This window comes from Pungitius pungitius, chromosome 11, assembly GCF_949316345.1.
Source record: "Pungitius pungitius chromosome 11, fPunPun2.1, whole genome shotgun sequence".
NCBI lineage: Eukaryota > Metazoa > Chordata > Actinopteri > Perciformes > Gasterosteidae > Pungitius > Pungitius pungitius.
In genome coordinates, this window is record NC_084910.1 from 1,905,831 (window position 1) to 1,923,450 (window position 17,620).

At 45.1% G+C, this 17,620-nt stretch overlaps 1 protein-coding gene across 1 annotated transcript in view; it reads right to left on the bottom strand.

The window, feature by feature from the left end:
• Positions 1–17,486, bottom strand: part of LOC119197821 (eukaryotic translation initiation factor 3 subunit H) — a 37,390-nt gene extending 19,904 nt beyond the window's left edge. The window contains exons 1-2 of the mRNA XM_037454444.2: positions 17,328–17,486; positions 11,275–11,431 (exon numbers count right to left, since the gene is read on the bottom strand). Coding sequence (XP_037310341.1) covers positions 11,275–11,431; positions 17,328–17,429 — 259 coding nt within the window. The 5' untranslated portion in view covers positions 17,430–17,486. The remainder of the gene's footprint in view (positions 1–11,274; positions 11,432–17,327) is intronic.
• Positions 17,487–17,620: the final 134 nt, after the last annotated feature.

Genomic DNA, 17,620 nt, shown 5'->3' on the forward strand with positions numbered 1-17,620 from the left:
CCTCCTCATTGAGTCTATTCATCGCATTACAAGTCTCTGTTAGACTAATGTCTAGGATCTCTGAAGATCCACATTTTCCTGTGCATGTCCTGTGCATTTCTGGGTCAATATAATAGATCAATAATGAACAAGGGGGAAACAGGTAATCACATTCTTCTCAAAGAGAGCCGAGATCTGACCTCAAGTGCACAGAAATGTCTGCACCATGCACCTTTGAGGTGTGGCGTTTCTGAAAAGTGCAAAACTGGGAACAAATGATGGAGATTGTAGATTCTCAAACTGACTGATTCGTGCTAAAACCTGACGCCCCCCCCCCCGGATGGTTTGTTACACTGAAACATCTAAAAAGGCAGCTCCTGGGATCAAGGAATCAGTTTGAAAAAGAGCGGGCATCTAAAAATACATTTGTGAGTGGACAAACAATCAGTCAAGCGCTTACCAAAGCCGGACCTGCGAGAAGCGTTAAAGCATAAAGCCAAGCCTCTTCCTAGATGCCACCTTGCTCCCTACCTACTGCTGCCAGGAGCTCCTCACAACACGCTGATGGGTCCGGTCACTGGCTCGTCTGACAAAACATTACATGAAGGCTGAAAAGATGGAGTTTCACACGCTGTGTGATCCTGTGGTTCACCAGTGACATTTGTGAGAATCCTGCTAACATGAAGGTAAGCTAAAGCCTCCTAAAAAATAAATCACACCAGGAATTAAAACCATGCATATTCAGAGGTTATTATAGTGCAGACCAGGGACTGTCGAACAATGGTAAAGGAAAAATATAAATATATATAAACGTTAATTGAATCTGTAGGGTTAATTTACGCTGTTCAAAATGTGCTCACAATGGACCCATTTCAGACATAACGAACCAGTGGTGCTGCAGGAGGAGCCTTCGAGTTCATCTAACAGGAACAAGTGGGTAAGCACTGACGCAGATACATTATGTGCATGACAACACAGTGACAAGATTAAGAGGTCCAACACTCAACATCATTATGACAGACAGAAATAGAGAGGTGAGGAGGAGAAGGGCAACGAGTGGACTCAGCGGATGAGGAGGAGAAAGCTACATGGAAGGAGTCAGCAGGTCTTTTATGCCATTTGAGCACACTGTAGAAAGCAAAAGTTTAGCTACGGTTTCCATGTACAGGTTCTCATTAAGGGATATTTATATGCACATTGTACAGGTGTAAACGCAAATAAAAGTTGAATTCCTTCGCATGTTCCTACAGACAACGCTGCACCTCGCACACCCCTGTCAAAACGGCACCATTTTCAAGCACACGCTTTTCCTTTTTCCTCCTAAAGTCAACAAGCACTCTCCGGTTCCGTCGAGGGTCAGCAGGCGCCGATGTGCAGAGCAGATAGCACGTCCTTCTGTCCGCACCACGCGCTCAGCGCGGGGGAACCGTGATGAATGCGCCAGTTGTCGAGGAGTAAATGGTGGTATCGAGTTGTGGTCTGTTCCGAGGCGTCCGGAGAGATACGAGGCTAATTTTCACTAGCAAGGCTATAATGGGATGTGTGTCGCTGTGTGTGCCCGCGTCCGTGTTTGTGCGAGCGCACCCATGTTCCACCTGGCACAGTGGATTAGGTGCAATTAATCTTAGTTAAGCAAAGCCCGCGGAGAGCTGCCTGCCTGCCTCACACGTCCACACACACAAAAACACAGAGTCAGCGACGCACCAGCGGCGTGATGGGCCAGAGGAGGGGCCGCTTTGTTTAAATGACACGTGGACGGGTCATAGTGGGAATGGGGAGATAACGTGGAAGGGGATATGGCCTGTGACCGTTTTCGCACATATTCTAGTCTGTTTTTTGAGTGGGAGGAAAAGTGCAAATAAATCCACCTGATCTCCACGGCAACACTCAAAGAAGGGAGCTGGCAGGTATTTAGACTCTTAAAAAAGGTAATATATTTTCAAATGTATAGGACAATACAGTACTTACATTCTATAACATTTGTCAGAAACATACCAAGCATGTATATGAAATTTGACCTCAGTGTTTCACCCACCCTAAGCATTCTAGGGGTGACTTTGGGTCTTGTTGAAGGACGCGCCGATTTAGTTTAATGTTGGTGTTACAGGACTCGTTTCTGGGCGCAATCCATTCATCCATAAACCCCCCCCCCGACCCACTCGAGGAAACACTGCCCCACCAACTCTTTCTGGCAGGACTGCTGCCTGGGAGCCAGCCGTTTAAAACGCTTCAGTATGTCAGTCACAGAGTGATGAAGTTACCCAACTGGTGGAAGTGAGCGATGATGAAACGCCGACGGCCTTTGGTTTCATTTACGGGCAAGCTGGTCCACGGGTTACACGGGGCCCGAGGGACCCAAACTATGTCTGCTCTGTTTAACAGAGTGACATTAATAACATTTAAAAGGATTTATCTAGAACAACAAGTTGCTAGAACTAGCAGGATTATATTGTTGCGTTTATTCCATTAGAGAAGCCGTCAATGATGGTTCTGAACCAAAGATAATGTATCCATGCTTGTAAAATCTCACATGTGGTTTTGACTTTCAACTCAACAATAGGCCTACTTTGAAAGCATTTGTCATTTTTAGTGCAATCCCAGTATTTACAGAGCCTGGTGCCCGGCTGTGCAACACGTTGGCAAAAGGCTGCTTTAATGAGTACTAAGAATGCACGTCGCAAACGGGGTTGAATCATTGAGACTGCAGTTGCCGTCAGAAATAGCATTTGTAGTATTAGTCGTGGTGAGCCATTCAAATTGTTATTTGAGATGTTCATTATAAACAGCTGAACGTTTGTATATTTGTCACTAATCCTAATTTGCAATGGGGGGTTGAATAATGAGTGCAACTGTGTATCATGCATCATTCTCTCATAGCCTCATTGGGAGAGACGGAAAAGACAGTGTTGATGTGCATTTGAAAAACACAAAAAACATTAGTACGTTATTGAGAAAGATGCTCAGATTGTTAAAGAAATCCCGTGTTACAAAACGTCCCCATAAACACCATTAATGATCTCAGCAACTACACTAGACAATTCAAGTCTCCTCACAAACAGACCACAAACTATCAGAACTGTCAGCCCCCCCCCCACCCTGATCCTGACCACTGCATGCTCAGCCCGGCCCTTTTCCGCTATAGAAGGACTGATATCAGACAACAAGGAGGTGCAATACAGAGAAGAGGTGCAACATCTGGTCATGTGGTGTTCTGACAATAACCTCGTCCACCAGGAAGACCATCCTCCACGTACAGTGAGGAGGTGGAGTGTTCCTGGGATCTCAAATGGGCCATCAACCCCTCCCACCTAGTAAGGAAAGCCCAACAGAGGCCGCTCTTCCTGAGGGAACTCCAGAAAGCCAAACTCACCTCTAAGCGCATGGTCAACTTCTACAGGAGCCCCATTCACTCAACGCTCTGCCACTGCGCCACCATGTGGTACACCAGCCACACAGCAGGGGACTGGCAAGACCTGGCCCGAAAGTCACAACGGCCCAGAGGATCATAGGCACCAAGCTCCTGACTCTGGACACGGTGAGTATGCTATGGGTCTACACAAGATGAATCGTAAGTGGAAAATAAGAGCAACTGCTTATAATAACGGTTCATTGCCAAGATAAAGGTTAAAAGTAGGAATTAAACCCAGATAATTGCTTTTGGTGTTCAGTTGCCTCCTACAGTGGCTGAGTTACTGTTTGTCCATCTCTCTACACTCTACACATGGTTACCAGCCTTCCCTCTGGACTTCCCTCTGCTGTCCCATTTCCTCATTACAGCCATTTCGCTTTTTCCTCAACATTTTACCGACTGCTTCTTTGGAGTCTCCGAGACGCTTACCGTTGCCGTCCATCTTTTTCCATTTCTTTCCCATACTCACCCTTTTGCTGTGTTGATCAAATCCCTGATCCCTCCTCCCTCATAACATGCTCTCTTTTCCATCTTCCCGCCCCAACACTCAGCCCCCTTTCTTCGTTGCCTCATTGTTCACTCCTTACCTTTCCTCCCCCCTACAGCCCACCTGGATTAGCAGCGCTGTGTAGTAATAGCATTCTGACCCTCCCGAACACAAAATTTAATGTGGGGCAGAATCGTAATGAGACAAGGGAGCGGATGAATAAAACAGTGGCACGGATGGTGACGGCCCCCGGGGGACCCACACTCTTGATATATTACACCGGGTGAGCATTGTGAAGCAGAGAGCCCCCGCTCGCTGCTAACAGCCAGTCTCTGATCTGCTCTATAGTGAGAGGGACAGCTCAGGTAGAGAGGGGAAAGACGGCGGGGGGGGGGGGGGGGGGGGGGGGGGGGGGGGAGCAATGAGATAAAGACAAGGAGTCAGAATCCTTTAAAGCCGGGGTCAATAGCAGGTCTAATCTGTATCTGGACATATAACCAGGAATAATGGAAGAATTTTTCAAGTGACGCGTGCAGCTTTTCTAGCCACAGCGAACAAAATGACACAGGTCTCATATGTTCAGGGACTGACTTGATAAAAATCTGCCACGTGAAGCGCCCCTACGAGACGAAGCAAACACATACAACGTAACCACTCGTCCAAAATGACGGCGGAGAAATGTAAAACCAGGTGGCAAATGTAATCACAATCTTGAAATGTGTGGTTTCAACTATCACAGATAAAGTCCCTGCATACAAATGACAGTGAGAAGACCACAATTCAATATTGGGAATTTTTTGGGTGAAAGCCTTCGAAACGCCTTAATTATCTGAATATGGATGGTTACATTTATTTTTCAAAATTGAAGTACTTTTTTGAAGAGAAAATTGTTTCATCGCTTATTTAACAGCAAAATTGTTTATTACATTATGTATTATTTATCATTTGAAAACCGACAATACATTTTGTTGAGATTATTAAATTGTACAGTCAGCTGTTGGCTACATACAGAGGATTAATACAACGACTGGGCAACTTCAAATAATTCAGGTTTTGGTAGATCGTGATTCCGTCTGGTCCTGTGGACACCTGCCGCTTCTAACTCAGTTATTATTCACCTATTACTGTAAACATTAATGCGCATCACTAAGTGTGCTACGGATCAGTTTAAGCAGACTTTGCTTCTTACCTTACGTCTTTGTGCGTTCCCTCCCCAAAAGGTTACCGTGCATAGTGGGAAATTCTCTACATGGACCTTGTTGAATTTAAATTGAATACCTCGGTTTTAGAGCCTGGGTGCAAAATAAAGTCCCCCAAAATAATAATGCATAACAGTGCACATTATAGATGTCCCCAAAAGTTGGCCTGCCTAGTGATTTGTAATTAACCTCACGGAGGGAAAGTGACCTTTGAAGGACACACACACACACACAGATCATGGCCGAAGCTTTTTAAATCCCCCCCAACCTTCATCCAACCCTCTGTGAAATTGTCCGCCACAGAATACAATTAAAGCTGTGATAAAACCAGACTAATCTCGCAGACTATGCTGGAGGGAAATGCAGACGTAATTGACTTAAATTAGTTTGGTTTTAACTTCCATTACTTTGGTGGAAGGCTAAAAAGATTGCAATTGTTTTTAAAATGTGTTTTCCCTTCAAACATCCACCTAAGTGGAGCCTTTATCCACATGTTTATGGCGTGTTCAGCAAAACATTCTGGTCTCAACATGTTCTTGTTTGCAGTCTTTAGTCCTTCAGAGGTGAATCGGCCTTATGATCACGGTGATCCACATCAAAAAGCAAATGCAACCCTACAATGTTGTTTCCCCAACTATTTGGGAATTTTTTACGGTATCATTATTTTTAAACCCCCTGCTAGAGCATGGGCACAACTCTCGACAAAGTACAGTTCGGACCGGGGTTCCAGTTAGCTGGCTTATGAATAATGAAATGGGGGGAAAGGAAGGCAAGGACACGGCAATCCTCTAAAATCTCAGGAGGAGCAGATTATTCAGAGGAGCTGTTAGGGCCCATCGGATGGACAATGACTGATGAAAAGCCAGAAGAAGGGGCCGACCCTGCTGTAGTTCTCCTGCCAGTCAAAGCAGGGTTTGCACTCTGTTGTCCCCCACCAGAGTCTCCACTCCCAAAGCCAATGTTAATCAATGGTCGCGTCCTAAATTGGGGTATCCCATTTGCATATTTCTCACAAGGACATTAAGCAAAGGCTTTTAAATGTCTGGAACACAGGTGTGATGGGAGACGAGGAACATGTGACCTTTTAGTTACGTGTCTAGCCAGCAAATATGTGACTAGCATAGCTAGGGTCAACATGGCATTAGAAAAAAAAAATGAAACCCAATAGTTCAATTTGGTTTCATGCTACAGTTTCAAAATGAAACTACACAAAAAGTTGAATCCTAACACAAATAGTGGGCTGAAGAATGACGAGGACGAGTGGAGCTGTAGTTGAGGCAGGCCTATTCGTGGTGCTTGATTGCAGAATTTGCTGCGTCATTTGCTTTGGCACCAATGTCACTTTCAAAGACCTCACGCCATGTACGTCATTAAAATATCACCCAATTCTAGTACTAGTATGAGAACTATTAAGGATGAGTACTCACCTCACTCTGCGGTGTCATTTTGGGTAGTAAGCATGAAGAGACTGCTTCACCTAACACTTGCTACTGTCGCACCAGTTAGCTTGATACAGATCACCTTTTACTACCTGCATCCACACAAATAGGGTTTTTTGGTTTTAAAAATACACATTACTTTTGACATTAACTGACATACCATTTTAGAAGCACTACGGAAGCAGAGAGGCGAGTGTGGAGCAAACTTGGCAAAACTTTCTTCAAATGTCAGAAACTGTGCACTTTCAAGTATTACAAGTATTATCGGTGAGTTAATAAATTAAAACAGCCGTACCATTCTCTTTAAACTACAAAGAGTTAAAGGAGACGCTTGTTCTCTTGGGATGTAGTGCTATTGGTTTTAGCCTCTGTACTACATTCAAGTAAATAATGAATGGTAGATCTTGAAATTGCATGCTTTTTCAAATTAAAATGCATGTTTAGTCAGAGTGCACACTCAAAGTACTGGCACTGTAGCGTATAGCCTTTGGTATGCAACACTTTTTGAACATAGTGCAGACCAATGAAACTAAAATTGAACTCTTTGGCCACAATGACAGAATATGTGGCTGGAAGGGACACCTTGAAAACTGTTGCATTTGATTTACTATGCTTTGGAGTTATGTGGCAGCCAGAGGAATAAAAGGTCTATTTCTCACAGTACATTTTGACTACTAACAGCAGTGTCGCAGGTGTAAAAAAGAACATTGACGACTGCTCTGCTCCCAGTGAACCCTGCCAGTGGAGCGAAACGCCAAAAAAATGGAATATGGACATTAGTAATGTCATCAAGATAAGTTTTGTAGACACATACATTTTCATTTGTTACAGTCCACCGCGCCAAGAACATAACGGTATTCATTCTTCATTTTTGCTCCCTAAAGTGCATTCCTTTGATCAAGGGATTAAGACCATCAATTATTGTTTACTGGGGTGACTTTTTCATTAACTTCTGTACAATCGAACCTTGTTTTTGCCCCAGCCCTACTGGCTTTAGAGTCCATGCAAGTCTATTTATTTCACCTCTGCAATAGACATTTAAGACCCAAAGGTTGCCACCTGAACTCACACACACCTTATAAAGTTAAACACATTTTGGTACAGTCCTCAATTAACAATGTTTCTGTCCCCAATTAGAGTTCATCATTTTCATCAAATCCTGAAAGGGTCCCTGGAAAGAAAAAAAAAAAAAAAAAAGTTCTGAAGGACTTGTTCCTAGTTTTTTCTTTTAATGCTTTGGTGTCTGCAAAAAATGTTCTTACAGCCCCAAAAAAATTCACTCTGAAGTTGTGGGGCTAATTGTTTTGCAGAGTAATTTAAAACAGTGGCAGAGGGAATGTCAAACAACAAATGAACTGAAAAGAGGGTGCCAATCAGCAAAATCAACCTCATTAAGGACCACGGCTTGTTTACACATGAAGAGCGACTTTCCAATGCTTCTTTTAATTAAGCCTCTTGTTGTGGCTGGAACAGCAACAGAGCTCTGATGTGTCAGTTCAAATGGCCAAAGGAAAACGTTAAGAGGTGACCATCATGTGTCGTCTGAGGCAGCCACCCACAAAAAACACATCCAATTACTGCAATCAGGACACTGGCTCAGTTGTTCCACCGGCGGAACTTAATGCACAACGTGAAGCCTGATGGAAGCCCCGTTAACACACGTAGCACACATGCAAACCAAGCAAGTTTGGAAAGTTATTTGGAGCCAAAGGATGTAACGTTGGAGGGGAAATGAAGGCACGGGAGGTCTCAACGCTGATTGGACAAGGCTCGTCACATCAAAGATCACATTACTTCTTTTCCGATCAACACAACACGATTCAAGTGAATGCCCTAGTTTGAAGGTACGACGTACACCTACATACACAGAATAAATTAACTAATCATTTATTACCATCAATTGTCTCCTAAGTACGGCTGTCAAATAAGTAGACAACTAAAACGAACGCTTCATTTGCAAAGAGATAATTACCCCGACAGAACATCGGCTCAACGCTAAAAACGTTTCTCTTTCAAAGCATTTTGCTTTAGAAATCCTCCAATGGTTGTGGAAGAGACGGATGGAAATAATGGGGGTATTTTTCAACAGTGTGGTGCAGAACTAAGGGGGAACGAGATGAAAGGAGGGATGGAGAAAAGTACGGAAGGAAGGAAGCACAGCAAGTGATTGCAGAGAAGGATCATCTGAAATGGTCAGAGAGAAAGCAACTTTCCTTCCTGCAGTGAGTTCGAGAAACGGGGGAGGACAAACACGGGAGGAGGAAGTATAGGAGGGTCAATTTGGTTCTACCTTCAGGATACCTCGTCTTGCTGCTGGAAAGTAGCGACACAGGATTGAATATTAAAAGGTTATGTTGATACAACATGGACAGGAAACCCAAACATGCTTTATAAGCCTAATATCTGCACAGTGTTATCCCTACCATTTTTTTAACGATAGTGGGGGGGTTTTCGCGGACCGCAGTTCTGTCCGGACACGTGCGCGCACGTCTGCCCAAAACAACCAAATCCCTGATGCAATGCCATATGATCTCATGTAGCTATGGGACCCATGACCAAAGATTGTGTATGTTAATTTTGTTCATCCTCTTATGTAACACTCGTTTGTGACAAACACCTCTCCATGACGGGGTGCTTTTTCTCAGCGGCAGGAGCCCAGAGGGTCACAATTACCGGCTGATGTAAACGCTCCGTGAGCAGCTGTCCCTAATCGCTGTGCCTGGATACCTCGGCTTTGTGTAATCGCTCATATCGCAACCAAAGGAGAGGGCCGCCGCACATTGTTAAGATGCTACTTGTGTGCGCGTCACTCCCCATACATTGTGTTAACGATGCAAGGACGAGGCGTTTAAGGACAGGGGAAGTAGCAGGAGTGAGGTGCAGCGGAGGTTTTATCTGGGGCGGACTCTGCTGAGCACGCTCCATAACTCACTCCCTCTCTCTCTCTCCCCCTTCCCCTCCCATATGGGTCACATTTGCTGCCACGAACCATCCTTCAAGTACAGCACCACACTGGCACCTGTTGATGAGATGGCAGCATAGCAGATATGCGTCCTCTCCAACAAACACATAAAGCTCAACACACAAGTCACATTACTGCCCATCTTTCCTTAAGAGAATTTCGAACTGCCAAACATCCAAAACCACAGATGTATCCACACATGCAGATTTTGTAAGCCAAACGAGTCCAGCATGCTTGAGTGGAGGTGAAGACCGTGCATACTGAATCTCACTCTTCCACATGAGCTTTATCTGGGGGTGTAGCGATTAACTGATTTGTATCAGAAAGTCAATATGACTGTGAGAAATAGGGCTAGACTGAAGCAAAAACCCATTCAGTCCACATTCTATGAGACAGTCATCAAAAGGCGATGCAAGCGTCAAAAACTAATTTGGCCCAATATTCTGCCGTGCCTCTAGAGAGCACAAGAGTGTGTGGTTTGTGTGACCGTCTCTCTCTCTCTCTCTCTCTCTCTCTCTCTCTCTCTTTCTCCTCTCCTGCAGTTTCTCACATATCCACTCCAGGCCATTCACTGGCAGAAAGAAAGGCAGTGCCGAGTAATGAAGTGCTGATTGGAACATTACAGACAGAACTTCTAGACCAAGGCAGGTGGGAGCAGCTACTCCCCGTTTGAAAGGCAATACTGAACACACAAGTGATGAAAATACTGGATTCAGGCAGATGATACTGACCCTGGTATTGTTAGTCTGCACAATTGCAGTGTCAATGAAACATTTTTCTTTAAGGCATTTGCATTTTGGGAAGAAATGATGAGTTTGCATCCAACTTCTGAAAGTAGTAGAGTGACTTGTCATCCCATTGTTTAGCAGTTCGGGGTTTGGATCCTAACCCAGCCTTCGGTGCAGATATTGCTGCACTAACAAGCGGCGGATAACAAGGGAAGGGCTGAGGTTAGAGGACATGGTATCCCTTTGATATGAAAGCTGACGGGAACACATGTGCGAAAAATAAATAACCAAATCAAAGCCCAGTGCACGTTTGTACCGCCCGTCTGGAAACCAAACAATGGAGGCCTTCCATCCCTGCACCAGTGCCCTGACCCGTCGACCCCGACACTGGCACCGCAGCACAGTTCAAAGTTTCCGTGCCTCAGGACATTTGATGCACACATACAGCCATTCTTAAAGTTAGAAAGACTACGAACTCTAATGGGCGAACAACGGTGATCTGCCGCTGAAACGTTGTCATTATTTAGCAGACTTTTGTTGCGAGTCACAGTTTGGCTGCATTTCATGACCAGTTGCTTCTGTGTGTTCGTTTGAATGGTTTTTGTTTTTTTAATTAATTTGTCTGCTTAGTGCCAGGAAGTTGTTTTCAGCTGACCAGTTGAGGACATAACTATACAGTTCCGACAAGCAGAACATTTTCCATAGGAATGTTCCATCTTAACATCTTGTGTATGCATCAACTTAACTCTAGTGATAATGTAGAACGGCATGTGGTAGATCATTGACAAAAAAAGAAAAACCGGTTGTTATTATTATATAAGCGGTTATCAATTGAGAACAAGCCAAGACCGGAGCCTCTTTGTTACTGAAGTGTTCAAATACATGGAACTGCAGTGTGTGTGTGTGTGTGTGTGTGTGGGGGGGGGGGGGGGGGCAAATGGTAGAGTAAACACTGATCTCCTAAATGTACCAGCCCCCATAGTCCCTGCAACCTCACCCACTACAGGCAGGCTTTACTGCATTCATCCAGCTGCCAGAGCGGATGGTAAAATGGACGCTGCGCTCATTTACCTTCATCGAAGTCGGCATCGTCCTCGGTGTGCTGGGGGAAGGGGAAGCAGTTGGTGATCTCGAGCCGGTCCTCGACCACCAGGCCCAGCAGGACGCCCTGGACCACCTCGCTGCCCTGGCCCTCTTCCTGGTAGTGCTTGATAATCTTCAGCACCACCTGTGAAAACAGCGAGAGTGCCATCAATACGTTACCAGCACTCCTTTCAATATCCAGGTTGTGACAAATGAATCCATTTTCTGAGCGGGGGCTTATTTATTTATCATGGTGGATGCATTCTACGCCCGTTACAGCATCCCTTGTTATTGTATTTTATGTTTTCCAATTTGCGCCTCGGCACGTGGTGTTGATTTGTGCAGTTTCTTTTCTCAGCCCTCCTGCATTCAGAATTGCAGCATTTCTAGCCATGTTCTTTGAGAAAATGTCATTTTAACATAATAGCAAAATAAACTATTTAAAAGAATACCAACGGGAAAAGTGGCAAACATTCCAATTTATAGAAAAGTATTAGTATAAGATAATGATCCAATTAAAAATAAACCCTTTGGTATTTGATCGTATTCCATCAGGAAACATTATCGCAAATAATTCTATTGGGAGTCCTTTTCTCAACTCACTACACACCTTAACAGCGACTTCAGGTGGAAGTAAATATCAACCATAGGACATTAGATGGCACTTCAAGTGATTGTCAGATAATATTGAATTGCAATGCAGTGCATTCCGTAGGATACAGATCTTTCCACCTCTTGCGGCAGACTAAACGTGGCTGTTTCTAAAATCACTTCAAATTTAGTTTGTCTGTACTGTACATATTTGATGAGACGAATATATAGAATATACGTCAAGCCTGGTGGGGTCCTGTCAGTAGCTCACCCGGATTGACAGGGTGTCCTAGCAGAACCGGCCCTGTCAGTCAACCGCTGCCGAGGGAAAAGGCCCACTAAGGCATGAGGCTTGGAGGCAGGCACACGCACACACACACGTGCCAAATGTGGCTTCAACCCCTTTTGTTAAATTACATTGAACCACAGTGGCTGGAGCATCACCACGTACTTACAGAAACTAGAAAGGGGAGGAGGAAATTCAAGTGGCAGCACAGAAATGAGCAAAAACCTGAAACATGTCAAATGTTAAGAAAAATGCAACCCACGTAGAGTAGGAGGGTATATTTGGAGCCTCCCACGCTTCCTTGCCTCATCTGGACTGGGTGTCCATGCATCATCGTATGCATTTAATATTTAATGCCAGATATAAATGGGCCAATAGGACAAGTCTCCACATGACTGAAGAGCTGGTTTATGCTCCCCTGCTGCATCACCGACACCAAGGACAGCACGGACAGCGCATGCAACAATCATGGAAAATGTTGACCGCCCAAAACAGCCGAGGATACGAGTGGAGAAAAATAAGAGAGTGTCTAAATGAACAGGAAGAGGACGAGGGGCTCAACCCACTGTGTGGTGCGGCAGAGCATAAATCTCACCGATAACAGTGTGGGCAGGTCACAGCCAGAGGCATTAATAACACACACACACACGCACACACACACACACCTGGGACCATGCAACAAAACACATATCATCACGATGAGGGAGCCCTTACGTGTCTCACTAGCGCAAGCATGCACGCACACACACACACATGCATCCGTCTTGGGAGATGATTTATTTCAATGAAGTGCTGGAGCTGTCATGCAACAAGTAAAAGGGAGGTGAGGGGGGGGGTGTAGAAAAACAGATCTCGTTCCCTGCCTGCCTTGGCTCTTCTGACTGAGGGGAGGGGGGGGGGGGTGGATGGGGAGTGAGAGACTGAGAAGGGAAAAAGTATGAGTGAGAAACCGGAAGGATAAAGGAAATGATGACTAAAGAGAGCTGGAAAGTGCCCTCCCCTTTGAGCTTTTGGCTCCTTTTTCTGCCAGCAAAACAGACTTTCTAGTCCTCCATCAGTGGTAGCATGGAAACACAGTCCTTCTAGCCATCAAACTGTTGGCAATCTGCTTGTGTGTGTGAGGATAAGGAGGGGGTGAGAGATGGGACCATTGGCTAAAAACAACTCCAAGAAGGTCAAATAAACAAAGCTAAATTAAGACACGTCCTGAATCTACGCAGAGATGTGAAGCACCGTCTGCACTAAACATGGGATGGGAGGGGGGGGGTGTGTGAGATCGGGGGTGTCAGTGGATTTGTTGAGTTGGCGTCCCGGGTTCCGAGTAAATGCCATAAGGTATTTGAGGCAAAGCCCGTAAAGCTCAACGTTTGGGCGAACCTGGATGCGCACACACGCTCCAACTCTCCCAAGCTTGCTTCTTGCTTCCTACCCCTTGCGCGCTCCATCCCTCGCACTCAAACAAATGCACACCATTTGTATTGATCTAGCTCACCAGAAGCTAGCCCAGTGAGCTCACCTCATGTGGAGAGGCCGAAGATGGATATATGTGCCGCGTGTTATAAATCAACAGGCTTAAAATTGAATTTTGCGAAATCAATTGCGGAGCCAAATCCCCTGTTGGCTGCCTTTAATTCTCATCATAAATCTTCTCGCTCGCTCACAAAGGGGCTCATCTTCCCGCCACAACAGGGCTCAACTTATGAGAAAGTACGGCAAGAGAGACGAGCCTTTAATTACTTTTATTTTAGCGGTGTGGAAGAAGAGGTCTTAGTTTATATTTAATATTGTCTTCATAGCGCCTTTCTTCCCATCTGTCTTCGACGGAGACTACTTCACATCGATTAACACAGCTCTGTTAGTGGAATATTTTGGTGTAGCGTGAAAGGAGCCCGGGCCAATGGCCCTTTGCTTTGTAACGGGCCTGTAAGGAAATCCCCTCCTACAGAGCTGTAAGTGGGGTGCCCCTGAACTCAAGCATTATAGGCCAGTCGTATCAAGGTCCTTTTTCCTCCCTGAGAAGCTTAGCTTTTTGTTTAACTGACATCTCACGTCATGGCCATAGGTAAACTCAGGTCAGAGACAATTCTACAGCCTTGTTGTGAAATCCAGTGTCCATGCAGCGGAATGGGGGGGGGGGGGGGGGGGGGGGGGTCGACAGCATTTTATCAAATTAGAAAACAGTGTTGAATATGAAAATTAATTCTGAATCGCATCGTGAAATAGATAAAATGAAGTGTTTAGTGTTCAACCTTTTAGGAAAACCTTGAGACATCAGACTCAAAATCTTCAGCTGATGTCTGTACGGTAGAGGACAGAAGCTGTTTGGGGAGGCATGCATCGATCCAACCATTTCACTGTGTAGAAAAGATGGGCATCATTCATTTACGGTTAGTTTGGACTATAACCCAAGATTCGTCAAACAGATAAAGATAACTACAAAAGCATATTTGTATCTACTAAAATAGTGGGTTCCAACAACAGATGGGCAAATAGTCACAGATACCCGATATCCAGCTACGCAAGTCAGTATTGGACCAATATCTGAACCGTAGCAACATGTTACCCATCAAGTTGAAAATTAGACACGCCAAAATTGATTCCTTAGAAGACATTTTTGTGGGAAGGGTTCGTACTCAAAATTAAAAATGAATGTTCTATGAACAGAAAAAAATCAAACGTTGATTTCCCACCCTCCCTGTGATTCACATGCAAGATCGACAACATGCTGGAAACTATAACGCCTACACCTGGTGAATGAAAGTTTAACTGTGACAACTTGACTCCTGAAAGCAACGTAATCAGCTGGATTGATTAGAGAAGCCGCATCGGTCTGTTGGACTACCCAGCACACCGCTCTCAACAGATGTGTCTCAGAGTGGCCGTTTCCTCTTGAATGGTCATCATCTGACAGGCCAGCCCGTTTCCCCCCGCAGGTTGATTAGAGCGGCTGCCGCCGTCGCGCCGATTCAACCGACGAGAGCTACGAGCAGCGCCGGTACAAGAAAAGAAGCTGCGACCTGAATGTCTTGTTGTACGTTGCTCTTTGGAAAAAAAGAGAGGCGCAGTAGGAGACTCCAAAGGATGCGTTACTGTGGGAGCTCAGTGAATCCGTCTTCTATTTAGGCCCCACAGGTAGCAGAAATGGTACCGAAACAATGCTCACTCTAATTGCCCTCATCTTAGAGCTCAGAGTACCATTTTGTTGAGCCACGCAAGAATTGTTGTGTCAAGTACTCCGAGACTAACAGCAGCCGCCTGTCAACCACCAAGAAGAGGTGTTGCTGCAATATCAGGTAAGGAGAACAGAGAGTTTGAACGACAGCGCTTGCATTTGCAGCAAACATTACTCAAGCAACGTTAACCATTCTTGCATGGAACAGCGGCCAGCAGGAAGTCAGACTGGCGCTATAATCACTCCCGAGTGATCATTTGTTTCACGAAAACCAAGCCGCTTGGTCCGTTGTGGTGTTGAAAAATGTGTTCCTTGAGGAGTAATAATCAAGGATCAAAACCCTTGCTGACAGCAAAACCACCAGGACAGTATGTTGGTAGTCATACATAGTAAGTCAGAAACTCTACTGAGCAGATGGGAACATCTGCCTCAAACTGGGGTTCCTGATGAGCCCAGGCTAAAGGACCGCAGACAAGTAGAATAGCCTCAGGGGGGGGGCGAAAGGACTGTTCTGGCAAAGTGCTGGAGGGGGAATAGCAAATCTAAGAGAAACGTCTGCCACTGCTAAAAGATTATGCAACTCAATTTTACATATCTTCTGCCATTTTTCATTACTCCAAAGCTTTCAAATGTGAAAATGTGCCATTTCATAATTCATGGCGTGTGAATAAGACTCAGGCCTGAAAATTAAATGCGCCTTTTCAAAACATAAAAAGGCGGCCGTGTGATCTCAGCAGGTGTGTAACGGAACCCGCCGCTGTGCGGCACTCTGCTCCCGTGGCAAAAGCGGACCTTTGCCACCTCTTCAAAAAGCAAGGAAACAATTCTGTTCCAGACAGCTGCGTCAATGCTGTCGGTGGGCAGCCCTCCAGCAGCACCTGTGACGGACAGGTGATGATGCAACGCGGTAGTAACGGCTGCATGTCGACGCGCTCAGGTGAACTCGGCAGGAAACCGCCCCAACCCAAATGGGGTCACACGCACCAAACGGACCTCAACGGGTTTTTCCATTTCAAAACTGCGGCGAGTAGAAAAAAATTGATTGGTTGATAAGGCTGAGAAAACTCATTAGAGGTCTAAATAATACACATTGAGGTGAAATATTTAGATCTGAAATTAGGGCCTGAGACTCAAGGGCAATGTTAATGAGCGAGATAAAACAGAAGGCGGCAGCTGGCACGTCCAAGTCCTGCAAACGTGTGCAGGCACACGAAGCAAATGAGCCGACTGGTCCTGGGCAAGAGGATGGAGACCACCACAAGCTGCCAGTGAAGCAAGTTTGTCCTCTGCTGCTTGCACTGAGGTACTGCACAACACGAAATAAATACTATCACGTTTGGGTCGGATGAAATTAAACACTACTTGTTAAAAAAAAGGTTCCTGTTCAGAGAGCAACAGCACACAGCAATAATACAAACAAAAAAATAAAAGATCTGAAAGTGTGTAAACGATTTAAAAAAAAGAAAGATCCTAGATATAAGAGGGCCTCTATAACCAGCATGGTTCATTGGTATTATATCATATTAATTGAGAAAACACCAGCAGGGAGTAGATAGGAAATGTCACGTACCATTGTTATATTCAGTTACGATCATTCCTAATAACGACAATCAGTCGAAAAGTCCAACTCAACGTTTACCCTTTGGTCAATCCAGACACCACGCAGGGACAGTCCCTGTTTCACACTTTTAGCACCGGCTAGCGTTGACTGAAAGCGGTTAGCATAGTATTAGCTGGTTGGGATGTTTACAACAGCAACTGTAATACATTTGCCAATACAGCAAACGTTTAATTACCGCAATATACAATACGAGTATCCGCTACGACGACAACGTGCAAAATACGTTACAAAACACTCGTTAGACTTTATCTGTCCGCCATGACAATGCTCACACTGTAGCTAGCATCCATCTCTGCTAGCTAACACTGAGGAACAGGTTTCCGGGCCGTCTGGCTCCGACATAAAATACATCACGCCGGAGAAAGACTTACCAATCCTTCGATCTGGATCTGTTTGACGGGAGAGTCCAACGTGCCGCTGGTAGAAGCAACCACAGGGGTAGCCACTGGAACAGACTCTTTACGTGAAGCCATCTCTACACCGCACGCGGAAAAAAGGAGGAAAGACTTCAGTGACGGACGCTTCCGGTAGAGACCCGTTTGCTTTCCTGTCCGTAGAGAAACAAGGTCGATCTCAAGATGGTCTTTTCAGTTCCAAGCAGTGGATTGCAATTAGTCCACAGCGGTTTTGTGTAATAAAAGTGCTTTGTTTAAAATCTATGATA